The sequence below is a fragment of the Zeugodacus cucurbitae genome, chromosome 5 (genome assembly GCF_028554725.1).
Source record: "Zeugodacus cucurbitae isolate PBARC_wt_2022May chromosome 5, idZeuCucr1.2, whole genome shotgun sequence".
In the NCBI taxonomy this organism is placed as follows: domain Eukaryota; kingdom Metazoa; phylum Arthropoda; class Insecta; order Diptera; family Tephritidae; genus Zeugodacus; species Zeugodacus cucurbitae.
The window spans coordinates 34,298,055-34,326,012 of record NC_071670.1 but is presented as its reverse complement, the minus strand read 5'-3'; the positions used below and the strand labels follow the sequence as shown (position 1 = coordinate 34,326,012).

Here is a 27,958-nt window from a genome sequence, read left to right as displayed (position 1 = left end):
AAAAGAAAGCGTTTAAGCTTCCGAAATAAAAAATAATATAGAATATGCTGTTACCTGTTCGCAATGTTTCGTTGTCGAAAATTCCAAATGGTAAAAAAAAGAACGGTCTCATTAATTTTGATTTTTATAATTTATTTAACTGCGTTTTCGCTTACATCGATACTTAAGTATTACTAATTTTAGTATCAACTGCAATGCATTTTGTGTATATTCAATGAATTCATGCATTTAGTTCAATGCTTAGTTTAGGTGTTAGTAAAATCTCGTATATACAGTGCTACAATTAGATACAATACAATATTTAAATTCCATTTGCAAAAGTCAAATTTAAAATATTCCTCATTTTTCACTTCTAGCATTAGCTCGTATATCAGTGTTTTGCGCAATGTTTTCAATTCAAATCTTTAGTGCAGTCTTTGTAATCATTAACTGGCAAATGCACGTGTATATATATATGTATATAACCTCTATATATAACTATATATCTATAACTAAGTGTGTGTGTGTGTGTATTTATGTATGTATGTGTACGTACAAAGTTAAACGCAAATAATAAAGGCCTCACTGCTGTGTGCACCGCCGCGTCTCCTTGCCGCCTCGCCACCGTGCGCGCTTTCGAATCGAAAAGCCCAATGTGATAAATCAAAAACACATTTGTGTGATTAGCGAAGTGAGGAAGATCGCAGCGTTTGATTGTGTGATACAATGGAGACAATAACATATGTACATGGCTAAATGAACTCGTACAACGCTTGTACCGTTGCATATATGTATGTGTGTGTGTGTTTGGATGTTTGCCGGCTTGTACAGGACAGTGAAAAGTAGCGCTGGATATCCCTTAAGCCTTATAAATTACCACCACAAGTCAGACAGTAGAGCAAACAGCGACAAACCGTTCAACAGAATGATCAGACCATTATACATGCCATTTACAAACCCACACACATAAAAGAGTATATATGTGTGGTGACTATGATGCATATGCATGTGGCATGGCTGTAAGTATGCCTGTAAGTATGCCGATATGTTAAGTCGTGTGGTCGCTAAGCCCGCAAGTCGCTGCTCTGGACTGCTGGTCGAAGTTGAGCGGATATTAAGTGTTGTCGGCTGCCTGACTTGGCTGGTTCGTTAGCTGGATGACTGGTTGGTCACCATGCAGCGCAGCGCCACTCAACACTGCGCGAGCGAACCGCCAAGCGACGCCGGGGCGCAGGGTGTCGCGCGCATATGATTTATAGAATCGAGACAAATCTTTGATGGCAGAGCCATCAATTGTTTCACCTTGTCGCTATGTCGGCATCGGATGTGCTAATGTAATGCAGAGCACTACAACAAAACCAACAACAACAACAACAGCAATATGAATACGCTTAACAACAAACACATATGTACATGAACACACGCCACCGCCAGCCAGCCAATCCAAGCCACTCTTTGACACCCATGGCACTTATTCCATTCAACGGCACTTCACCACATCTCTCTCGAGTCCATACGGCCATTCCATTCGTCCATGCCATCTCATTCCATGCCACAACACACTCTAGCACAGCACAGCACAGCACACAATCAAGAGGCACCACCAACACCAACACCATCATCACATCGGCAACAATGTTGCACTGACAAATGACACTTCACCAATTAAGGTCAGCGTTTTAAGCAGATTAATGGAATCGCCTTTGTACTCGTATTTTTCGTTTTCGTTTTCGTTCTTGTCTTCGTGTCTGTTGTTGTGTTGTCTCCTTTCACATTTTTCATGGAAATTGGCTCACCTGTTATGCCAGTATCGTTAATGCTGGATGTGGATGTCGAGAAGCCGGGCAATTTGCGCCAACCTTTGCGATTCCAGAAGCTACGCGCTTTCGACTCAGTCGGCACCACCGGTCCCGGATCTTCGGCTGCACGTATTTTGGCGCAATTGAGTATGCGTCGACCGCACGAGGCGCGTGTTAAAAAGCCCGAATTTAAATCATCGTCCAGCGTCAAGTGATGATGCGGTTGCTTCGTGGACGAAGAACGTTGAAAGGAGCGACAACTTTGTGTGCCATAAGAGAAATTGCAGGATGTCGGCAATGGCGCAGTGCTATTGGCTTGCGTTTGACGCGTGCTCATTATATGCGACAATGCGGCGTTCGTTTTGTGTATGCGCAGGCTGCCAATGTAGCTGGCACCGCTGCTGCCGCTAAAACCGCTATCTAAGTCGGCGGCACAGAAGGCGGCATTCGTTGAGGACTGCACCGGCGAGAGTAGCTCATCGGTGGGTCCCACTGTACTCAACAGTTCGGAGAGATTTGCATCACAGATATTATCGGCCGACGTTGAAGAGAGTCGTAAGCTGCCGGCGCCACCGGCAGCCACAGCGCCGATATTCGGCTGTCCGGAAGCGGTGGTAACGCTAACGGTGGGTGCTTCACAGCTGGTCGGACTGCTGTTGGGCGGACTTTCGGGCATCAGCATGGCCTCCACGGACAAATTCAATTCGCCCAGTATTTTATGATGACGATTCTGTACGCGCCGCAATTCCTCTTCGACCAACGATTGATTTAGCGAACCAGCCGAATGTGAAGTGCCCGTTGGCCGCAGATGATGATGGTGGCTGTTGTGGTGATATTGCAGCGCCGCTTCATTGGAGGATATCTCTTCGTAGAAATTCTCACTGGTCGCACCGGCCAAACTGCGCAATGTAGCGCTATCACATGCTGTGGCGCCATCTAGACCGTAATGCGCCTGATAGGCATGACGTGCTGCCGGCGATGCCAACAATTTGTTCTTCTTACCCTTGGAGAGCAGTGCGCGTATCGAGTTGGGCGGCGGTGGTGCGTGGTGTATCGTGTGTGCGCTGCCCGGCACCATTTCAGGTGGTGGTATGTTCGAGTGACGCATCGCGGCGCCCGGCTCATAATACGCATACGAGTAATCATGCTGTGCGTGCGGATGTGTGGCGTGCGCATGTTGATGCAACAGCTGTAAACTTGTGGTCTGCTGCACCGCAGACCATTTCGCGTCCGCGTTGAACAATTCATTTGCGCGACCGAGTGTTTTGCTATTGTGACGTGTGGACACTCGCGAAATGTTTATGGGCTCCTGCTCGTCGCACACTTCAATGGCGTCTGGATCGGGATCGGGGTAGCGTGGCAATACTTGCCGTCGCCCATAAGGGCTGACACCTATGGTAGTGCCACTTGTCGCTGATGAGGATGACGGTGAGCTGGACGCGGACGAGTGGTGGTTGGCGGTAATATTGTTCGCTGACGACGACGACGACGGGGTCAAAGTGGCGTTCACCGCAAGCGTAGCGGTGGTATGTGTGGCTGCGGACACAGCAGGTGGCGCCAGTGGTTCCAAGTGTGTCAGTACATTGTCGGTGTGTTGTTGTGGATAGTGATGTGGCGGCAGTTGCTGCAATAGTTGCTGCTGCTGCTGCTGTTGATGATAATGCTGATGGTGTTGATGGTGATGTCCGATGGCGTTCACGTTCGCTTTGTTTGCTAACGGTGTTGTTGCTGCTGTTGTCACAGTCGGTGGCACTCCGGACTTCGCACTGGCCGTGGACATTGTTTTAGTGGCTGCTGCTGTGGTCACTGTGGCGCCGGTGGTGGCCGTTGGCGTTTTCGGTGGTGGCGGTGGATAATCTGGCGGCGGTGGAAAATGCAAACAATTGGCGACCAATTTAGGTGTTGTCGACACGGCCGCTTGCCGATTGTGCTCCGCGTCCACGGCGGCCAATTGATAGGCGATATCGCGCTGTTGTTGCAGTTGTTGCAGTTGTTGCTGCTGTTGCTGATGATGATGTTGTTGTTGTTGGTGTTGTAGTGTCAATTGTTGAAACGGATGTATAAGTTGTTGCTGTTGCTGCTGTAATTGTTGTTGGTGTAGTAGTGCTGCAGTTTTTTGCAATTGCTCTTCTTCTTGCTGCAAAAGCCTTTGCTGTTGTTGCAATTGTTGATGTTGCTGCTGTTGTTGCAGGAGCTGTTGTTGTAGTTGTTGTTGCTGCTGTTTGATCGTCTGCGCTTGCCGATGTACCTGTGGCTGTTGTTGCGTATAGAAATTCTGATTCGGTGGCAATTGCTGGCATTGCTGCTTCAATTGTTGTAAGTCCCTTTGTGCTCGGATGGTACGTTTGCTGCCGCCTAAGCAATTCTCCATGGCACATGTTGATATATGACAAAAATGTGGCAATGAAGTTAACTGTTCCTCTTTCACTGGCTAATGATATGGCAGTTTGTGTTGACTTCTAAGTACTCAAATTGTACGATTATGGCGCCTCAAGTCCTTTTCTTCACTCGCTACCTTCAATACTTGCTTCCTTCCGTTCCTCTTTGCGTGCGCTGAAACGAAGAAGAGAAATGAATTGCTTATAATAAATATAACAACTTGGGTTAATGGAGAGAATTGTAAATACTCGTAGTTTGAATACTCGCCACGTTGGCTGTTGCTAGCCACGAGCAAAATAGTATTTCAGCCAGCAGCTGAGCGCCGAGTAGCAATTAATTTCTTGTAATTAAGCGATAAAGACAATTCCGCAGGCTTTCAAGGCTAGCAGTTGAGTTGTACTTTTTATTCGTTTGTTCACTTTGACAGACGAACGGGACGAAATTGTGCGACGAAAATGTAAACTATTGTGCTTCAGAGACTGAAAGGATGTTAGAGTTACTATTGAAAGAAATTCAGATAAGCGCTGCTCATTTAAGTTTCTCCGAGTTGCAACAATTTTATTGTCCATTTTTTAGTGTTATTCGCCAAGAGAAATGGCGATAAGCTGATTTGGACATTTGATGTATAAAAATATAAGAAAGAGTACTCAATTCGGGAATTTCCTTAGGTCACGTACATAACAAAATATGTTTAGATTTCATATTAAAGTATACATTTCGGTAAATATTGTTGTTGAGGTGAATTTGTATCTATTCTTCCTTAAATATTTTACCAAAGCGTTAGGTGGTTTAAAATGTTGACCCAAAGATGAGAAAGTGAAATTGGCTAATGAGACATTAGATATATGTCATTTAAATGGAATATCTGAACAAATGATATTTTTTCTTTAGATAGGTTTAGGTTTAGATATTTCTTCACCCTAAGAGAAACGATTATATAAAATATTAATTAGCATTTCAAGTGAATGCATCCTAATAGCCTAACAGCACAGGAGTTAATCGATCAATTAACCGGCCTTTGCTCGATTAAATCGCTGATTTAGATTGATCTTCCATGCAATAGAAAAATCTGATTTTACTACATTAATTTTTAATCGAATACAAATCGAGTTGAAACTGGAATCTGCGGGTTGTTGTCTATCATCAGCTGATGAAACTTACCAAATTCTTATGAATAGCAAAAAAACAAAAATGTATAATTGCTAGGGATGCAAACATCGTGAAATGAAACATCGATGGTTCGATGTATCGATGTTTCTTCAAAACCCATCGAAATCAAAAACATCGGCCATTAAAACATCGATACATCGAAACATCGATGTATTTTTGAACTTTTTTAACTTATTTTATATTTAGTGTGAAAAGCCAAGGGATGCAGAAGCAGAAGCATAAATAAATGAAATGTAGTACGTCTTAAGTTTATACATTTTATTTCACTTAGCATTATATGTCTGTTAAATAACAGTCAATAAATAACAGAATTTCAAAACAACGACATGGAAAGTTTTTTCACTGTCATTTCTTTTCGATTTTACTTCTGCGTGATAGTTGCCCTGGGTTTAGAAAACGGTCGTTTACTCGGCACTGAAGTGGCCACAATGTGTAAATATTAATAAGCCTATTTATACAACTCCGGAAACACAGTATTCATGTCAATCCAAACTCTATTGGCTTCTGATTGGTAGGGGTAACAGCCGAGATACACTTTCCAACCAACCTTCGGTACCTGTAATTGTAGATAAATTTGACAGCTTACATTTCACTTTTTGGTGGACCAAATGTTTATTCTGGTTTCAAATATCAAACGAGTATTCTGTTTCACGAAGATTCCGTTGTATCAGGGCGATTCTTTGAATTTTTTATGAAGCAAAAAAAGTATTTCTTTTAGCCATAGCATCTTTAAAATGCAGTAATTTGAATCTCTGATCTAACGCAGTAGCCTACGCCAGAATTAAATTGTATAAATAAATCATAAAAGTAACCTCAGTATTGTCCAAGCGCACATTCCCTTAACGAATTTTCCGAATTTTAGAAAAATCGAATTTCAATATACTAAAGCGTATCCAAATAGAGGGTTTCGAGTTAATACCCGAAAAAGTGTGAAGGTGTAAAGTCAAATTTTTATATAAAACATCGACATAAAACATCGTTGAAAGTGACATCGATGCATCGATGTTTTTAGATTCGAGACATCGATGGCTAACATCGATGCTTTTTGACGAAAACATCGATACATCGTTTGCATCACTAATAATTGCTGATCATTAATTGAGTAGCCGCATGTGCGAAGTGCAAAAACGAGTTTCTCAATTATAATCTTAATGTATTAAATTAATTTTGCTGTGCGAAAAAGCTATAAAAAGCTACGTCTTAATCTGTTAATATCTGAACAATTAAAAATTAAACGAAATAATTTAAATTTCAATGGAAAGGTTTCACCTTTGCTGCATTTGAATATCAGAATTGTATACTCGAACGAAGCTATACCTTCATAAACTGTATTAAACTGTATACTGAAACAATTAATTTGAAAATAATTTGTGTATTAGCTAGTTGTAAAACTGCTTTTCTTCTACTTATTGAGTACTCAACTTTAATTTTTTTTTTCATAATTTTACAAAAATTATCTTATTAAATTTCGTCTAAAACTTCTCCTGTGCTCCTGGAGCTCTATTTGCTTACAACAACTTTTTAGACATTTCTTACATTTTCTAATATTATTGAAGAATTCTTCAACTTGTGACCAGAACCATAAAAATAACATCCAAAGGCCGTTTAAAATTTCTTGAAAATAATTTAGAAGAATTCTTTGTCATCGTGTATTCACGATTTTAATGCCGTTTAAGACAATCCGTTATTTTAGAAATTAATAAAATTATAAAATCAAACAAAGGACAAATGCAATTCTTAAAGTCCATTCAGCACAACTCTCTGAGCTCTTTTCGCGGTGATTATTATTACTTTTTAAGCGCCTCGGGTGCTTTAGCAATGATTTTAGATTGTTGCCTTGACTTCGTCTATGAGTCGATGTTCACTTGCATACACTTAAATTTAAAAAAGTGAAGTCAAAATAGAAGTCAAGGAACATCAAATTTGGAGATCTGGATGCAAGTCAATGTAATATATTTTTGATACGAGACATCTAGGGAATTTGTATTGTATTTAGAGTGATACATTGGGAGTTTTGTTGAATTTGGTAACAGTCTCTGGATAATGTGTTTTTTCTTCAATTACGCAATGGGGTTTTATGGACTATTTTCAATAGATTTCTATTCAATGTCAACAGATAGTATGAAAGCAACTGTAGTACGGTTTTGTAAGTTCCTACTATTTTGAATAGTTCAACTGGATAGAATTGCATTGAAATCCCAAAATAAGTCCAGCCAACTAAAACGGTTTGTAAATATCAAAGTTAACCAATGCTTAGTTCCTACATTAAATTAATTTTCGTATATTATTTATTTTAGAGCAAAAAATAAAACATCAAAAAATTAAAAAATTAATATGACTTTAATTATTTCAAAACCATTTAGATAGACACTGCTGTTTGTCGAACTCTACGTTGACCCAGATTATAATCCATAATATCAATATTTATTATACTAAATACATTTATTGAGTAAAGTGTGTTTGTTTTGAATTAATTGCTGGGAACCCTTTTCCATTAATTCCATCAATATAATAAACCAATAATAAACTGCCCATATCCCGAACCATGGATGGGGTTGTTTACCAAGCAAGTTGCTAAATTAAACCACCCTTCCGCGAGAACGCCTTTCACGGTAAATGAAATTAAATGCCAGCGACACCCTTTCAATGTATTGACATACATACATGTGTATTACCAACAATACTAACGTATAAATGTTATTAATTTTCTACGGCAAAGTAACCCTTTTACTTTCACAACGTCCGCCTTTCAAAGCGGCACAAACCAAATAATGATGGACTACTAATGGTGCACACACACACACATAAAATATTGACAAAAAAGTTCAAGATATGTATATATATGTATATATGCATATGTATGTATAGACCACTCCACAAAGTCAAGTAAAACTATTTGAAGGGAGTCAAGTATCGCAACGCCGCACCGTTATTGCCACTACCCACAAATAGTCCTGTCATTGTAATTAATGAATTTTTCCACAGAAACCGTTAGCACTACAAAGACGAAGGCGAACAACACAAGAAAAAACACTAAATTAAAGAGCGCAAAAACTGAAATGAAATTAAGGGAAAAAGGAAGACTCTTCACTATTGCCCCACGTACTAACGCGCCACAAATTCTATGAATCCCTAGCAATCAAAGGCAATTTGAAAGCGTTGCGTATTAGTATTTTTATTGTTTTTTTATTATTCGTATTTTTTGTTTCTGCTTTTTTATTATCAAGTCCGAAGGCGTCTACGGCAGTTGACTTTCAATAAAAAAGCGCTGCTAATTACGATTGTGAATCCGCAATGATACGCTGCCACGCACAAAGCGCAAGCACACACCAACACACATACAAAGAGAGAGAGAGAAGTATAAAAAATTATATATGTGTTAATATGTAAGTGTGTATATGTTTGCACAGCACTGTGGCCACATGCGAGAGATGGATGGCTGTTTGGCTGGCTGAATATATGGGCCGACTCGGCGGTGTTGGACTTGGGCAGGCGTGCGTGCACGCTTTCAATTACAGCCTCTTGCCGATGTAATGAATGAAAACAATTTGTCGTCACCGCCAGCGCCTTCGCCTTCGTCGGCAACACACCACAGCAACAGCAAACAGCGATAGCGACAACGACAGCTACAACGACAACAACATTGACATTACTAATGTGCGCGCCACACTCCGCACTGCACCCACACGCCGCGCCGTCTATGCAGGACTTTAGACAGGCATATGCCTTTGTGTGAGAATAGTGTCGCGCGCCCACAGCCGACAATCGCTGCGCGAACGTCGTCTACTAACTCACGAGCATGTGTACTTGAGTCGATGTGTGTTTCTGTGTAGTGGCGGCCAATCATTTGGGTGGGGTGTTGGGTGTAGGGCGCACATACTTGCTGCGTGTATGTAAAACAGCACGCGTGTACGAGTAGTAGTTGTCGCTCGAACAAAGCCAAAGACATAGTCATTCATTCTTCTTTTTTAGAATCGGCATGAATTGCAGTCAAGATTAATTGCTGCTAATTAAGAGCCTTTGGATTTCACACCACCGCCAACTGCCGCCACCACTACTACCACCACCACAGTGTGCCCGTCCGTTAGTGTGTTCAAAGCCAACGTGGCATGTGCCTACACTACTTCGATCATCTTTTACTTTAATCCCTTCGCCATAAAGTCTGCAAATGCGCCGTTCAAGTCCCACACATGAATTGTACACTCACATATTTACATATATGTATATACATTTATAACCATATAGAGTGTATCAGCTGTATGTATAGTGCGTCGCCGCTCCTAACAGTATGTCTTAAAAGCACCGATTAAAATATCTAACTTAAAAATTTAATTTGGGTTTCTTTTTTCTTAAATATATAACATATGTTTGCTAACCGCCATCGTTGCTAGACCTTAGAATCAAACCAATATTTTTTCTTCAAATTATCATCTTAAATTTGTCTGAAGAATGCAGGAGACTGACTACAAGTTTCCAAAAGCCAATGCTTCTTCCTTGAACGAGGATCATTACTAGCTTTAACATGATAAAATGTTACATTAAGCTGATGGTATTTCGGATTCCATGTACATATGTCCGTTGAAGTGATTTATCTTTATTAATATAGTAAACGAATCTCCAAACTGGAAGAAATTCAGTTATTTATATATCCAAAGTACAATTTATCTGCTATTCCGCTTTAGATTGTTTAGTACTTTTGTTATACATTTACAGTTATACGGTCTTATACTTGCAGTCTTTTGGAATCTGTCCAATTAGCTTTTGGCGAATCAACGACATGGAACTCTCTGACATCAAAACTAAACAGCATGTCCGTTTTATGATTTCCAACCTTTAGTATTTACTAAATATGCTCCGCACCCACCCAGTCGTCAATCAGTCGTTGCAAATAAATTAAATTGTTATAATCTCAGAGTTCTAATGCTTGTCTCCTCGTTTTATTTTTTCATGTGGAAACGGCTTAGCACATTGCATTTACTATATGGAAAACTAGCAGACCGCTCCGGCTTCGCACGGGTTTAAATAAATATTTGTGTGTTCATTTCAAAAAAGTAAAATGAGGAAAATTCAAACATGAAAACATATTTTATTTGTAATGAGTTGAAACTTGATAATGACCTCTAGTTTTTGGTGTTTGTTGTCTTTTTCTCTGATCATGAAGGTGTTGGGAACGCTCAAAATTCGACGCCCTAATGCGAGCTTGTATATTTCTCCGTACTCGACTCCGACGCGATTGCGATGCGAAGAGAATGACTTCAAAACGATTTTCAATTTCAGATTAAGACTCTCCATCACAGAGTCTTTTTGATACCCTCACCTGAAACCAATTTCCATAAGTTTGAGATTCTAGCAATAAATGTAGCCTATGTTACTCGGGGTGAATATAGCTTGCGAATGGTGAAAGAATTTTTGTAACCGGCAAAGTAGTTTTTGAGTTTATTCATTACAAACATACATACAAATCTTTCCTCTTGATTGAACTCGGAATTGTTCAGTTTCTAATGTAAAATAACCATTTCCTGGGTTTATTAAATTAATAAAGTTCTATATTCGATGTCTTTAAAGTTTCACGCTCTCAACAGTTGTACATTTATAGGCCTCACAATTTTGATTATGTCGCTTGGCTGGCATTCCATAGTTCGCTATCTAAACACACTCTTCGATTGTGTAAAGATCACATTTTTCGTCTCTATTTAGATAACTGTTGCAGTTGCTACTTAGAACGAGAAGCACATATGGAAATCTGTAGAGAATTTTTCTTCCATCATTCCAGTAAATTCTTGTGAATCGTGAAGTTTCTTTAATATCCTATATAATTTGCTCTTATGACAAACTTTTAAGTTCCAATACTGCAGCAGAGAAAATGTCTTTTGATGTGTAAGGAATGCTAATATTTCATCACAAATTTACGAGATTTAACGAACATTTTTCCAATGACTGAAACATTTTTGATGATATCTTATTTGTTGATTTTGTCAACGCCCCAAATAGTAAAAAAACTTTTGAGATAGCGGAAAAGTCACTTAAATTTGTAAAATATACTATCTACGAAAATATTCAAATTAAATAGAAAATACTTGTAAGGAAATTTATACAAAAATATAAAGAAGATATGGCCACAATTATTAAACTTATTGATCCTAGGTATACAATATCATTAGATTTATTAGTCATCCGTATCTTAGAATTTATAAGGAATTATTGGAACATTACATGAAAGATATCTATCAGTATAAGAGTTGTACAGCTGGAAAATTATAATTTAAATTAGTCTAGAATTTTTTGTTATTTGTTTTGAAAAGAAGAGCATATAATAACATGTATTATTTGTAAAAGATAAGAAACATTTTCTTTGTTCATGATTGCGCGAAATATTGTAAAAGATATGATTTTTTGTTATTTTTTAAAAGATCCAAATGTTTTTACAAACATTAATTATATGAGTACATAGCTAATTATCACCCACATTATGTATCTATAATAGCCTGAGTTCAGTCGCCTTCAGGCTACCGTAGCCCGAAAAATATATTAAGAGAGGCTACTGGAGAATATGACAGGCTACTGCTAGCCAGTCGCCATTTTTTTTGCATATTATCTATTACTATCAACCCTCATTATAGTATCCAAATATGTCAAAAGCAGGCTACTGATCAAGACCAGTTTCTTCATTATAAATTGTAGTTTTGTACTGCTTTATATAATATATTCAGATGGTGAAGAAATTGTAAATACAAATAAAAAATGTATTTACATTAATATATGATTTTATGAGTTGCTTTTTAAATATTATTTACAAAATGCAAAACTATGGAATGGCTTTGAAGCCGAAATAAACAGGTTCTGGTCACCACATAGGACTGGAAAAGAATAACAAAAGCTAATATTTTAATAATACTATATTTTTGAGCAATTTCTAAAATTTGATTTACTTCAGAGGTATAGATAGATATTAATATACAGATGTTGCAGTTCTTTTTTAGGTGCTGAAATGTGCACATGTGTTCCATTCATACATAGGATCACATCAGGAAATTCTGTTTGATTGCTTATTATTTATTATTATAGTTGTATTTTGCTCTTATACACTTATGCTAAATTTTATATGTTTTCGGCATATTTTCTGTTGCATAAATGTGGTCACTTCTTTAAGAATCGCTGACATTGTATTTGAGTTGTGAAATTCCGAAGTCATTCCCTTGACCTTTCTGATAGCTACCTTCAGCAAAGAATCGTAGCGCTGCTCAAATCTTCAGAACTGGAGAGACAGCAGTTGATCGGTTGATGGATTTAAAATGTGGCCAACAAATATGAAAATGCTTTGTTTGATCTATTTGAAAATATACAAAATATAGTAAACATAGCAAATAACAACATTTGAATACGTAGCGTACTTCATAAGTGAAATATCAAAAGGACTGGAACGATCTCTAATTAGCCGTCGAATTAATGCGACATTCAAGCTTTCTTCCCGACTTTTTTCTTCAAAATCTTGTTTGTATTTTGTTTCAAATAAAATATTTCTGATCGCGTATTTGTATCGTTAACTGCACAAATTATCACACACATTTTAACAGTGCTGCCAAATACTTACAAAATAATTGTCAAAAATGTAAACTCAGGGCTGTTATTTGCATACTCTTGGCAACTGAGATAAATAGCTTATCATAATAAAAAATCTAGACACAGTAGCCAAGGCTACTATAATGGCGATTATTCGCCAGTAGCTTTACACAATTGAGGTGTATATGTTATCAAAGAAAATATTATAGAGTGCTTGCTCCTCTCTATTCTCAGAGAAAGCAGTTCTTTGTGTATACTAATTAGATTACTTCTTGTAGTTATTGGTGGTATTTAGGGTCACTTACTATGGTCATAGGTCTAATTGCCTGTAACCTAGACGTATGTAAATGTGTCCCAAGGGATAAATACCAACATATAGACAACACATAAACTTAGACATATGAGGGAGCAAAACAACTTTATAATAGAACTCCAATAACATATACAATACTTAAGTCTTCCCTCGTAATATTGACAATCGAACAATAAAAATCGTATGCCTTAAAAATTAACCGTAATCGAGCAGTTTCGTTTCAACGAAGTTATAGTGTCTTATTTATGAGACTGCAAATGGCCAGGATTTTCTTTGGGGCACAAATGCATGCGCATAATTCTCGTATATTTTCGGGTATTATTTACCCAATTTAGCCGCAATCTGCATTATTTTTTGGGTCACCTCATGCATAATCCTCACACTTGGCACCGAAAGAGCAGACAGCAGACATTGATATGCGAATGCATGCGCCACCTCATTTATATGCCATATGCCATGTGCTATGGGCTGCCTAATTTGATATGGTATCGATATTTACTACCCTTAATGGCTGAATTACGAATTTCTTACAAATTGTACTTTGCTCAGCTCTCAGCTGGGAATTGAGTGCGAACTTTTTTGTGCTGCACTGTGTGAAATTTTATATGTAGTGGTGTATGTGAGTGTGTGCTATACTATGTGTTGGCGACTGCCAACCAAAATAACTTGACATGGTATTTGGTTATGCTAGAAATGTCATGAAGGCAAAACATGACATGTGTATGCCAACACTTACATGACTGCACCAAAACGCACTCAAACACTCACACACATATAAACATATTGCGCCACGAAGCAAATACCAATTCACATTCAGGCATACCTTCGGAGGTATGCACAGTTCAACATCTGTGTATAGAGGCGTGTGTGTTCATGTGCGTGGATTTGCTGCAACTCAAGTTGAGTGTGCCACAAAGCATTCAAGCGATTTGTGCACTCCTTTCGCTCCCCGACTGTGTGTCTGACTGTCGCTCAGGAGCGCAAAAAAATTGCACACGAATTACTGCAATATATTCTAACTGAGCAAGAAATAGTGAATTGTAGACAAAGCAGCGGCAGGGCAACAGCAACAACAACAAAGAAGTCAAGTGCCAACTATTTGCAGCAACACTAAATTGCAATTGCAGCAGCAATCTGCAAGCGGACGCGTTGGTCGTTGGCGAAAAACTGTTGCAGCTCGTTAACGTTTTGCTTACAACAACAACAACAACAGCAGCAGCAACAGAAACAAGAGCAACAACAACGGAAGCAAAAACAAGACAGACTGCTGAAGTGATTGTTGTTTGTTAGTGTGTGTGTGCTTGTGTGTTTAGGCAAATTGCTGCTGTCTACCAGCAGCCAGTTGATGCTGCTGTTGCTGTTGTTCAGTCGTTTTTCTATTCCAGCAGCGATTCGTTATTGTTATTGTTGCCGCCGCTGTTACTGTTGCACTATTTATGTTAGCAATTGCATGTGGCAGCATGCATATGCAAGCAGTCAGCCGGTGACAACGCATCATTTGCCTGACTTTGCCATTGCGTACAGCAATAATAAGAAAAACACTAACAACACTAACAACAACAACAACAGCAATAAAAGTAAAAATAATGGTAGTCATAACAGCAGCACTAACAAATGGTGGCAGCATGCAGACACGCACACACGCAGACATTTATCTATAGGAAAGTAAGGAGATTTACGCGCATGCAACGCATTTGTCTCTCGCCGCCTCTCGCCACGAGGGTGGCTGAATAAGTCACAGCAACTTGATTGAATTCAATTTGTCACGAAATAATGTAATTTTGCTTGACAAGTAGCGGTGTTTAGTTGAAAATTCCCAAATTGGCGCTTGTTTGGCAAATTATTGACTTTAAAATAGATTCTGCGACTTATTTTTTTGTAAAAACAGCAAAAAAATCTAATTATTTAATAAAAACATTAAAAAATTTCGATACAATTTTATCAAGGTCATTTACTAAGGACTGCTCTCAATGGCACTCCCATTTGAGCCTCATAGTCCCAATTGGTCATAATTCCTTATAAGCTTTCGAATTAACCTATGGAAATTAAAAGGATGGAATGTGCCACGGCCTCTAAGCAAGAGCTTAAAAGAGCTTCGATTTTAAAGCTGCTAATACCCTTATTATAGTATTATCTCGAAGAGTCAAAATATGGACTTTGGTAGAGATCCAACTTTGGTGCAGTTAAAATATCTCAAAGTCGAAATAAAATTAATATTTTTAATACAAAGTTTAAATATTAAAATATGATAAACAATTATTATTAAAACATAAATAAAAAGTCAAACTCTCGGGAATGTTCAAGACCATTTTTAGGGTTCCTTAATACCTTACTGTCACACCTCGGAACTTTTTTATTCCGATTTTGTGGTTTGTAAGTGTGTATTTTTTATTTTTTACATCCCACTCACGACAGATAGGCTTAATAAGACACTGTATGGAAGAAGCGATTACTGATGATGAAAATATTTAGAGTTACCAAACAGCTCGAGGTAAAGAAATATAGCGAGCATCTATTGGCGTAAACTTTCGTTGTTTTGTCCTTCTTAGGCCCATATTAGGTGTCATCGATTCACCACTCGCTAACTTTAGACGATTTAGAAAAGTCTTTACAAGATTTCTTGTTAAAATATGCACATGTAAAAGGAAGAAAGAGATAGCGTGTTGAATTCGATACAAGAGAGTTTGCAGTACGCTTTCTTCAAGCCTGTTTTGTTTCACAGATTTCAGAGTAGTTTAATAAGTGCTCAGATTTCAAATTATTACCGAAATGACATAACTCCTTATAGATTTTTAATTAAAGACTCAAAGTAAAGTATATTTTTTCAAAGAAACCTTAAATCATAGATTTAGTCAAACACGAAGGAATAATGAAAAGTAAAGTTCGCTTTAACCTCTTAATGGATGTTAATAGACTGCCTTTCAGATTAGCTTATTAAACTGGAAAATATGCCAATCTATTAGTATTATTTCACGTGAAATTGAAATCTAGTAATCAGTGGCACAGCCCTACTTGTTTCGCCCGCAATAAAGTTCAGAGGAAACTGCTTGAGGATTTGCTTAAGTTCAATGGAAAATGTGTTCGAGTAGGTTCAAGTGTGTACGCGTACAATGAGGACTTGTCTACTTATATATACATATGTATATAAAAAGAAAAGTACGCATTTACATATGCAACAAATGAAATCAATTCTACTTTATATATATATTCATATAAAATCTATGATTACTTGAATTTCCATGAACTTATTGAACCACCATCGCACGCTCGCCCATTCGCCCATTCGCTCGTTCGCTCGCTATCATGCGTTTTTATGCGTTCGCATTTGTAGAATTATGTTATTTGTATGTTTGTATGTGCGTGTTAGTGTGCTTTTATGTTGTGTGCGGCATTTGCTCCAACGCGATTTGCGATTTCGGAATCGTTTCATGGCTTGACAGATGTTGATTCATTTATCTTTGCTTTGTGTTTAAGTGAAAATTCAGAGGAAATACTGGATTACTTGAATGGCAGCGGCGTTGATGAGTTGGCATTGCAGCCAATTGCCGCTGTTGCGCCGTCGACTCCGACTGCAGCCGTCGAGACCTTTTTGTGCATACTTGTAGTAAGTCAGCAGTTGGCAAAGTGGCATGCCACACCAATTTACCAGTGCATAACTACAAGTAAATTCCCGCGTGTCTACATAAATTCAAGTGTACATATGTATGTACCTACATAAGTATGTAGATGGCTTTGTGCGAAAGCTTGTGCAGTGGCGTGCAAAATAATGGCATACTAAGGATTTTTTCTAGTTTTTAGTTTATAATAGAATTTTTTTGTGATTTGAATTTGGAATTTGGGATTTGTGATTGGAAAAATATGTAATAATTCTGATTCTCAGGAAGAAACTTAATATTATATAATAGTGATCGAGACCAGGGCGAAATATTTCTTGTCCTCAAACAAGCAATGAATGCCCAACCGTGTAGGCTCCAAGGAATTTGGTAACAATATTGTAGTAGGGTCATCCATGGGCAATGCATTCAAATACAACATGTTTGATGAAGTTGTCTAAAGTGATCTCTCAAAGACCAAAAATTGCAAGTCAAAAATGTCTTCATTATGATTCTTCTCAAATAGTCTGGGAAAGTGGGGATAATGACATATGATTAAATCTAATTTGGGACCTATAAACGAGTCCGTTAAATAAACACCTATGTCACCCTTCGAGTTGTAAATATCGTATTCTCCACAAACGGGCTCAAATCTGGATCAATATTAGCTAAATCACGTTGACCGAAGGAACCAAACAAGCACTATTCTAAAAATCCTAGAAATTATGTTGAAAGAAGCAAGTGAGAGCTAGACGTAGGTATTCTCGACATGATGAAGCAGTGATAAAGGAGTAAAGAGAGGAGTACACTTCAATTGAAAAGGATCTTAAGTAATAAAAATATATGGTCAAACATAAAGGATAACATTAGGCTGTATTTGGGATAGTAAAGTTCGTTGCGTGATCTCAGAACTCTAAAACTATCGAAAATAAATACTATATTATTGTAAAATCCAGGTTTACATATTTTTAAAAGAAATCTAATGTACATCTAATGTCTAATACTCAACAGAGGTCTTTAAAGTCATCCTTAAAATTGGAAGGATTTTTATCGTCAGAGCTCAGAAAGTGGGTATCGTACAAGTTGTGCGTCATCTTCGATGAAAATAAAAACTTTTCCTCAAATAAATTCTGAAGACCGAAAACTGAGATATCCAGGAATTGCAGAAGAAACTCAGCGGAGCACTTAGCAAAGGCGAATCCATGAAAATGCCTGTAGTGGAACAAGTCGAGATAACTATTAATTAAAGATATCTATGGTTACAGGATTACAATTCACACATTGTACTAAACTAAGGAGGCTGGGATTTATATGAGCTCGTACGGAAATATAGTAGATTTGTGAATATACTTTGGAATGAGATCGCGAATAAAAGGTTGGGAGTCGTTAAAGAATAAATTTGTAAAGATTCCGTTCGACTTCTATAATTTTATTTATATGAAAATTTCACTTAGGGTTTCTTCAAAAAAATACAACACTGTATTTTTGCACAATCCTGCTTGCAGACAAAGTAAAGCGGCTATATGGAACACTAGGAAGCTCATACTAAATTCTTTCAGCAATTCTATGCACTTATGTATGTCAGTATAGGCGTATGGTATGTAGTACTTAACGCACAAGTAAGATATATTTGGCCCCTTTGTAATGCGTGCATTTAGACGCATAATTCCTGTTTCCTATCATTTTTCATACTCATCGTACGCACAAGTCATACTTACATGCTACTAAACATATGTACAAAGCTTAACAAACTGCAAGTCATCATGTCATAACTGATGGGTGTGTGGGTTGTGCGAATACCTCTAGCTGTCTGCTGCTAGTTCTACGAATAGACGCACATACATACATAGTCTCAAATACGAAAGCATACATAGTTATATGCGGATATAAGACAGATATAGAGATAAATAATGTAGCTGGTATGTAAATATGTTTCAATATGTGGAAGTGTGTGTGTGTGTGAGTGTCTTAGGGTGCGTCCACCTTCTTCTTCTTCTTCGTCATCACAATCAAGTCGAATGGAAATATTTGATTTTGTTTGATTTGGCTCATAATCTGCGTTGATTTTCAGCTCATTCTCGTCAAACATAATCCCCATACTTATCCACATGTTTACTACCCTCAATGGGCTACAATGTCGGAATAAACGAGCATGCCATACCGTTTGTAGTTAAGTTTGACCATATGCCATACACCATCGAATTGATGTGCTATTGCGTTTCAATGCTTTTTCCAACAACAACAACAACACACGCGCCAAGTCGAGCAAACCGCATTCGCCTTGTTCCACGCTGAGATTTCTTTTTCCTGCCCTTTTACGATTATCCGCTTATTTTTATTGAGTTTTTGCTGGAAGTGTGTGTGCTTTGTTGTTGACAGGCTTCCTTAATTTTACGGCGTCACCATAAAGTCAGTCTGATAAAATGCATATCATGCCTGTGCATCGTAAAGTATTCGCTTTAAACACTAATAAATTAGGGATTTTACAAACACAAAGCGAAAAATCCAATTTTCCCTTCACTTCACTCCACTTCACTGCCGTCTACCGTTGTATGCATGTATGTGTGTGTGTAATTGTTAACACCCGCAATGCGATTAGTTTTGTCGTTGTTGGTATTTGTTTGTGTGCGTACTTAGTTAAATTTTTCTAACCTTAACGCTTTTATCTGATTTCATTTTAAAGTGTTTGTGAAAATGCAATTTAAATCTTATTGCGAATGCTTAATGAAATCTTCCGCCGCCGAATTATTGTGGGTTATTGCGGGAAGTGCTGCCGAAATGTTCCAGCTTAAGCATCCCCCCCCCCCCCCAATGGCATATACTACTGTCATATTTCGTAGTACTTAACGTGCGGGCATTAATGTCATGCTGTTATTTATTGATCCTTTTTGATTTAGATATTAATGGCTTTGATAAATATATTCGTGCTCCCTTGCAAGAGTACCAGAGGGTTAGGGGATAGTTATGGATTAGTGAAATGTTGTAGAAAAAAAAAATAACTCAGCTGATAAAAGGTTAACGGAAGTGATAACTTCGTTTCACACAGTTTGACCCTGGATCGAAGATTCTTGTTTTTAATTTTCACACATAAAAAACAGAGAAATAAAATACTTCAAAATAGGGTAATGTTAAATATTAGAATATATTCAGAATTGAGGAACACACTTTGACCGAAGGTCTATTGTGCCCTCTTCTATTACCTATTACATTAAGAAAGCTTAATAGTGTTCCAGGGATAACAGACATGGTGGGGGTCATAGATCCCCCATAACCTGACTCCTTTTCTTCGCTATCGCCAGACAGTCAAGGATGCTCAGATTTCTCCGCTACTAGATCACAGTATTGGCACTGATTCGAATCTTTTCTGGTTATACCCCCCGAGAAACAGCTTGGAGTGGCGAAGGCGCTGCAAGTGCAACCAGCAGTGACTCATACTTTCCCATTACTCTTCTAGTAGACGGTTTCGGAGAACATATTTTTTTTGAAGTTGGATCGCAAGTACGTTGCTTTGTATACATTTGTGTCCATGTACACAGATCAAGGTTATGCTGTTGTTTTTCAGTTCACTGTAGTAGTTCCGTCAAATATGACTTCAGCATATTTGCTAATAGCAAAGACCTCAGCTTGAAAAACGCAATATTATCTAAGAAAATACACGATTCTCACTATAACTGAGTCACTGTAACTAAAACATACATAGATTAATATCCGATCAAGGCTTGCTAAACTTTTCTTCGAAAATACAATACCATAAGAACAAGTAAAAAAAAGGGTATTCTCTCTTAGTATTAAAGAGCGAAAGCTTGTACCATTTCATTTCCATAATTAATTAAATTTTTCAAATAAGAGGGGAGCATTTGAATTTGGACGAAACTTCAAGGCTAAAAAGCATTGGTATAGGTATGACAAGGATCGGTCACTACATTCCATGCTTCCTACGCACTAGACCTAAACAATAAACCATGGCTGTTGAGTTTGTACTTATGTATTTGTAATCTATATCTATGCTACTATTATAAAGAGGAACGGTACTAGCCGATTTGAAAAATTCTTTCATCATTGGAAAGCTACATTCACCCCGAGTAACATAGGCTATATTTATTGCTAGAATCTCGGTCTGCTAGTTATATATAATTTCGTACTTTTTTATACTCTCGCAACAAAAGTTGCTAAAGAGAGTATTATAGTTTTGTCCACATAACGGTTGTTTGTAAGTCCTAAAACTAAACGAGTTAGATATAGGGTTATATATACCAAAGTGATCAGGGTGACGAGTAAAGTTCAAATCCGGATGTCTGTCTGTCCGTCCGTCCGCCTGTCCGTCTGTCCGTTTGTCCGTCCGTGCAAGCTGTAACTTGAGTAAAAATTGAGATATCTTAATGAAACTCGGAACACGTGTTCCTTGGCACCATAAGAAGGTTAAGTTCGAAGATGGGCGGAATCGGACCACTGCCACGCCCACAAAATGCCGATAACCAAAAACACATAAAGAGCTATAACTAAGCCATAAATAAAGTTATGAAAATAAAATTTTAAACATAGGATCGCAATAGGGAGGGGCACATTTGGATGTAATTTTTTTGGAAAAGTGGGCGTGACCATGCCCCTAAATATGTTTTTTGTATATATCTTGTAAACCAATAAAGCTATATAAACCAAACTTTCTGCAGTCGTTTCTTTTACCCGTTTCCTTATACAGTCCAAAAATGAAAGAAATCGGATAATAACCACGCCTACCTCCCATACAAAGGTTAGGTTGAAAATGACTAAAAGTGCGTTAACTCACTAACGAGAAACGTCAGAAACACCAAATTTTACATAAGAAATGGCAGAAGGAAGCTGCACTGAGATTTTTTTTACAAAATGGAAAATGGGCGTGGCATCGCCCACTTATGGGTCAAAAACCATATCTCAGGAACTACTCGACAGATTTCAATGAAATTCGGTATATAATATTTTATTGACACCCTGATGACATGTGTGGAAAATGGCTGAAATCGGTTCACAACCACGACTACTTTCTTTATAACTCACTTTTGAATTCCATCTAAATCCTTCACTTTATAATATATACATTAGGAACCAATGATGATAACGAAATAAAACTTTACACAAATACAGTATATGATCTGTGGCATCACTTGTGAAAAAATTGTCGAAAACGGACTATAACTTTTCAAGGCCCCAGATATCGAACATGTTGAACTCAGCGCCTAAGGTTAAATTTTAACCGAACATACGGGTAAATCTTTCAGCTAATTTAATGTAATTCAGTGGAAATTGCTTTCTTCCAATAGTGTGCCTCTGTTCCAAAAATTATTAAAATCGGGTCACAACATCACAACATATACCTAATTATAGGTTTTTCAAAAATTCGTTGGCCTCCAATCTGCATATATGGATTGATTAATTTGTGAGATATCTTAGCGAAATTAAGTGAGTGTATAGTCTTGGATATAGTGTACCTTGCTGGTGAAAATGAATGAAATCGGTTCAGGCATTTCCGCAGCCCTCATACACTATATAGGACGATTTTCGTTATTCTATTAAACTTTATGCCGAATTTATTTGTGCGTTATCTTAATAAAATTTCTTCAATAAATTGCGAGAGTATAAAATGTTCGATTACACCCGAACTTAGCCTTTCCTTACTTGTTAAATTAACAAATTTCTTTTATTTATTGAATCTATTTGTTTGGAGCCTAACAGTAGCCTTCGTATTTCAGAGAGAAGAATTTCTAAGGAGCAATTTTACTTTTTATTTTGTACTTTTCAGCGACCAAAAACGTACACATACATTATACAAATAAAAAACACTAATTAGGTAAAATATAGTAGCTAAAATATTTTATTAGAGCCAAAAAAAATCGAGTTCGGGATCGATATGTATATCTGTATATATACTTTGGAATGTCCATTGTTTGGAATATTATTATTTCACGAAACTTCAGACGAGTTTGCTTAGTTTTACCAAACTCTGCTGATGTTCTCCCGCATAGATTATTATTAGTTCATTATACTTAGGGCAGACTTGCTATTTTCTATAGCATGGTCTAAGATTCGTTGAAAACTAAACATAAATATTTGGAAAACCAATATTTTCTTCGCTTCAAAAAAGATGACTCGAACATAATGTTTATACAAAAAATATTTGGTTACAGGACTCTTATAAAAATCGATATTAAACTTACAGATTCTATATTTATTTACTAATTTAGTAGAGATGCCACACTAATTTGAATCCATATTTCAAAATATCTGAAATTTTAGTATGATATTTTTAAAATACTGTGAGTTCATTTTATTTTCACATATTTTTTAAGTCAGATGGCAACGCTATAAAACTTTAAATTTTTTTAAATTTTTTTATTATCTAGTAAATTTATAATTAACTGCTACAACATACATACACCAATTTCTGAATTTTTGCTCTGCTTTAAAAAATTCTATTCAGCTTAAAAATTTTAATATCCAAAGCCGCAAAATTCCAATCCGCAATTTTGCGCGTCATGTTAGCTGAAATAAATCCGTTATTATTTTATTTATCTATTTATTTAGATTTAAAGCAATTCCATAACACTTCACATTTATTTGAATTTATTTGAAAATTCGGTTTGTGCGCCACACGCTCGCTGTGTGTGCACGTAACACTGCGTTTCGTTTTAATTATTGCCCCATCGCGCACACACACACACCCACAAATATGCATAACCATTCATGACCACGTCCGTTTCTACTTTTCACGTTATTATTTAAGTCCTTTGGCATTTCAACTCCAACTCCAGTGAAAATGCCAAATAGCATTGTTATCTCTTTACAATGTAATGCTCGCAATGCAGCTTATCCCTTCTAACGGCGCACATAACTCACTTGCCAGCCAACACAACCCAACGCACTCACTCACTCCTAGCCACGGCTCACAGCTCCCGAGGAGTATTTGCCTGCAAGTTTTTATCAGCTTTGAGTATTCAATTCCCAATTCCGGCAATTCCGGCAGCGTTGTAGGGATTTATTAGAAAGCAAGTGGGCGCGTGTGTTGGTGTGAGCGAGTGAGTGAAAGAGAGACACACAAGCGAACGAAATCAGCCGCCCACTTGCCACTTCAAAATTATTATCTTCATTTAAGCCTCGAAGCGCGCGCGTATCAGCAGCAGCAGCGTTGGTTTTGCATTTCACCAACGAGTACGAGTACACCGCATGCCACATGCCACATGCCACACGGCTACCTAACACATTCCACTTGTGCGCGTTAACCGCAGTTTAAAATCCCCGAACAACGGTACAAACCGCCAAAACCAATTCAAACTATTTTGCCACCGACTGCTTTTAATTTTTATGGAGCTGCAGTGCATTGTCATAGGTGAATACGCAATTGGGCGGACAATTGAACGTGGCACGAAGCCATCGTGAGTGAGTGAAGTGAGCTCGCTTGTTGTGCTGACTACGCGGATCATCAACTGAAGAGCAGCAGCTGCGACTATCTAACTACAGCTTTTCAAAATGACTTCATACAACAGGTCTATATAGTATATAGATATGTGTATCTCTATATAACGGGAAATCGCAGTTTTTGCTTAAACACTTTGTACGGTGAAAAGAGAAAAAAAATTGGAAAAAAGTAAAATTATGCAAAAACAATTGTATAAAGTGCTGCAATTAAAAAAATTCCGTGGAATATTGGCAAATGGAAAGCGAAAAAATGCAAACATTTTGCAACCATAAAACGCTTTGCCTGAAATAAACAACAACACAACGAGGTATTAAGTTGTTATGGCCGAGAAATCGCAATCACTGCACTGCTGCTGCACCGCCACCAGCCCCACCCCGCAGCTGCCATTGCGAGTCGCTCCCGTTGCGAGTACAAAACTGACATTTAATTGGTTTAAAAAAGCTATGCGCGCGAGCTTGAAATGAAAGCTATAAAAACAGTCTTCAAACATGCTAACTAACAACAAACAACTTCACTATAGCTCGAGCGGTTCTATTTCTGTGTATACCCTGTACACATAAATAAATTATAAATCTAAGAGAGAAATATTTTCTTGAGGCAGCTGGAAAATATTGCTCTACTGTAGCAGCTAATTCGCTGAGTCTCGACATATATCAGGTTGTATTTGGATATCGATTTATATATGCTCTTTATACTTAATTATACCACTTCGACTGGTTTATGCCAGTTGCATGTTCTATTCGCCACTCCTAATGATGAGTTGGACAGCTTTCGTAGGTTCTAATCTAATGCTAGAGAGCATATAGAGATGTGAATTTAGTGCGTTGAAAGCCCTGAAAACATTATGCGAATAAAACTGGTATAAATATGTATTTAATGTACAATATTGGGGCACATAACACAAATTAGAGGAAACATATTGTGGACTACCTTATAAAGGTGTTAAGACGAAATTATATTCATGATAGAACATTCTTCGGCATTTATTTTTAAAAGATTAACTCTTTCAAATGTTGACTGTGGCTACATCTAAGATGGTCCATCCATTGTGTCTAATTTTCGATGACTCATTCCAGCATTTCGATTGGTAACTGGCGAATGAGACGCGTGATGTTTTGCTCCAAAGCCTGCATCAAAACGGGATTATTCGCTTAGATTTTAGACTTTACTTATCCACACACGAAAAAGTCTAACGGTATGATATCACAAGATCTAGGTGCCCAATTGACAGGCCCAAAAAATTATCTGCTCATTGATTGATGAAGTGAAGCTGTCTTGTTGAAACCAAATGCCGTCAAGATCACGAGCTTCAATTTCCGGCTTCAAATAGTCGGTTATCATGGTGCGATAACGATCGTCATTGACGGTTACGTTCTCACCGGTATAATTTTTTAAGAAAATTGGGCCGATGTTGAATAATTTGTAAACGTTGTTCAGGCGAAAGCCTTTCCATGAATAAACATAAAAATTTACCTCTACTTGGATCACCCGTTAGTACGATTAGATACGATTGAAAAAACGTGGATAGCAGTCAAAAGAATTATCTGACATATTCTGTGAGCCAGAGAGAGGTTAGATTAATTAGTTCCATTTTATAACTCCATATGAATATCTGATATATTCGAGGCCAAGGGTCTGAGGTCTGACCTCATTAAATTGCTCCTGAAGTAGATCTCCACATTAATTATTTAATATTATTCTACAATGTGCTAATATTGAAAAGTCTCAAATAGCTTATTGATAACGATCGGTTCTACTTGAGTAAGAGCGAGTCTTTTTTATCGATCACCGATCTATGTCGGATTTCGTAAACTGGGGTTTCTCAAACGAAGGGATTTAGACTGAATACAACTCTGAGTCTATTCTAAATGTGAACTTTCAATACTTCTCTTTTGGTTTTGTGGACTTAAATGCTGAAATTTCACTAAAACTTTCATTGAGTGGTATGAAAATCTCAACATTGAAAGCTCAATCAGAGCGACCTAAAGGTAATGATACCAGCATCAGTCTACAATGTATGCGAAACATTGTATGAAGAGATATGCGCAACATAAATACCGATGTTAATACCCATAAGTGTAAGTAGTATGTTACAAGAGCGTGAGGTCTCTAGTGATTTCTTTAATGTCCGATAATGTTTATGCATCCTGAAGGGCATAAAATTCGAGATATGCAAAGAACAAAATTGCTAACTGCAAAGCAAGGAGAAAAAGAAAAAAGCGAAAAAAGTGAAGCAAAAAGGAAGAAATGCAAATGTTTGTAGACGAGTATGTAGAGCGAGAGAAAAACACGCTAGAAAAATCAACGTTGCAACGCTGGTGGTAGTCATGCATGCATGCAACGGATTATGGTGCAACAAATCGCCTTACAAAGCTGTGGATAGCAATAGCAATAGCATATAACCAATGGCCAACTGCTGTCGGCAGCCGGCTGAAGGCATTACCATGCGTATATGTGTGTGTGTGCGCATAGCTATGCAACATATGTAGTGTGGTGTGCGGGTTATCGATTTCATTTTTTCAATAACTTTGATATTTTTACGATTTGTGACGATAGCAATAGGATACGCTCGAATACACCTACATAAATTTATACCAGCAATAGCAGTTACCTACTAACTAGTTAGTGTTTATGCATGTGACTATAAGTTGGCGTTGTTGTTGCTGTTTTTTGCGTGCGTGCGTGAGTGTTGCGCGCAGTGCATTGCAGTGGCACAGGCGGCACTGGCGTGTTTATCGATTGGAAGAACTAAATTATAACCAACAATGGACACGCAGACAGGCAGACGGTTTTGGTGTGGCAGCAACGGCTTCTGCCCTGTTTAGCCATTTTTTATGTGCCACAAATGAAGGTGCACAGCCAGCTAGGCATTGTTTATAAGCGCCCGGTTGTTTGCGAGTGTGTGTGTGTGTGAGTAAAGGAAAGGTAGTCCTTTGCGTGCCGGTCGGTTCGTCATGGCCGTCGATCGTCGGTGTTGGCGGTAACTGCAACAGGTAATTTGAGCTTTAAATACACAAAATTTAAGTTCATCGTAAATTTCTCTACTCATTTACGTTATTTTGCGAAATATGATATGGCTCAACGGTGGAAGTGCAAAAGGAGCAACATGAAAAAAGCGCACAAAAGCACAACAACAACAAAAAAGAGAAAAACTTTACTTTTCATAAGGATATACGAATTTATAGTATTTGTGCGCCATGGCAGTCGTCGTGCAGTTGTGTAGAAAAAAGCAAAAACAAAAAAGTAGAAACAAAAACAAAAGGCGCGCAGCAAAAAAAAGGTTGTTTCGGTTGCTATTCGCCAACTGTCAGCGCATGTTTCACGAATTAGTGTCTAAATTTAGCCACTCAACTACTTATTACCTACTTATTTTCAAGCTTGTAGCCGTTACGAAGGGTTCGTATTATATTCGCACTGCGCCGTAATTTGCTCGGTATGTGAACTTTTTAATTGCGCGGGAAATAAATTATGTTGAATAAATGAGACACACACAACTAAATACACAGACAATGGTACATTTCCATTGAAGAAAGTTGGCGTTGATGCTGCAATGCGAAGTTTAGCGTTGGTTTTTACTTTTCTATTCAGCGCTTCTTGTTAAATATTTAGAGTTTTTAATTTAAAAATAATAATTTTATTACAAAGCGCTCACAATATATAGCGGAGTTAATACTCCGGAGCGTGGCATCTGTCAGAGAAATGACATTCCACTTTG

At 37.7% G+C, this 27,958-nt stretch overlaps 1 protein-coding gene across 3 annotated transcripts in view; it reads right to left on the bottom strand.

Annotated features, from left to right (window-relative positions):
* Positions 1–111: 111 nt before the first annotated feature.
* LOC105218091 (uncharacterized) overlaps positions 112–27,958 on the bottom strand; it is a 263,373-nt gene continuing 235,526 nt past the window's right edge. For all 3 annotated transcript variants that reach the window (XM_054230734.1, XM_011193446.3, XM_054230735.1), the window contains one exon: positions 112–4,331. In XM_054230734.1, coding sequence (XP_054086709.1) covers positions 1,651–4,149 — 2,499 coding nt within the window. In that variant the 5' untranslated portion in view covers positions 4,150–4,331 and the 3' untranslated portion in view covers positions 112–1,650. The remainder of the gene's footprint in view (positions 4,332–27,958) is intronic.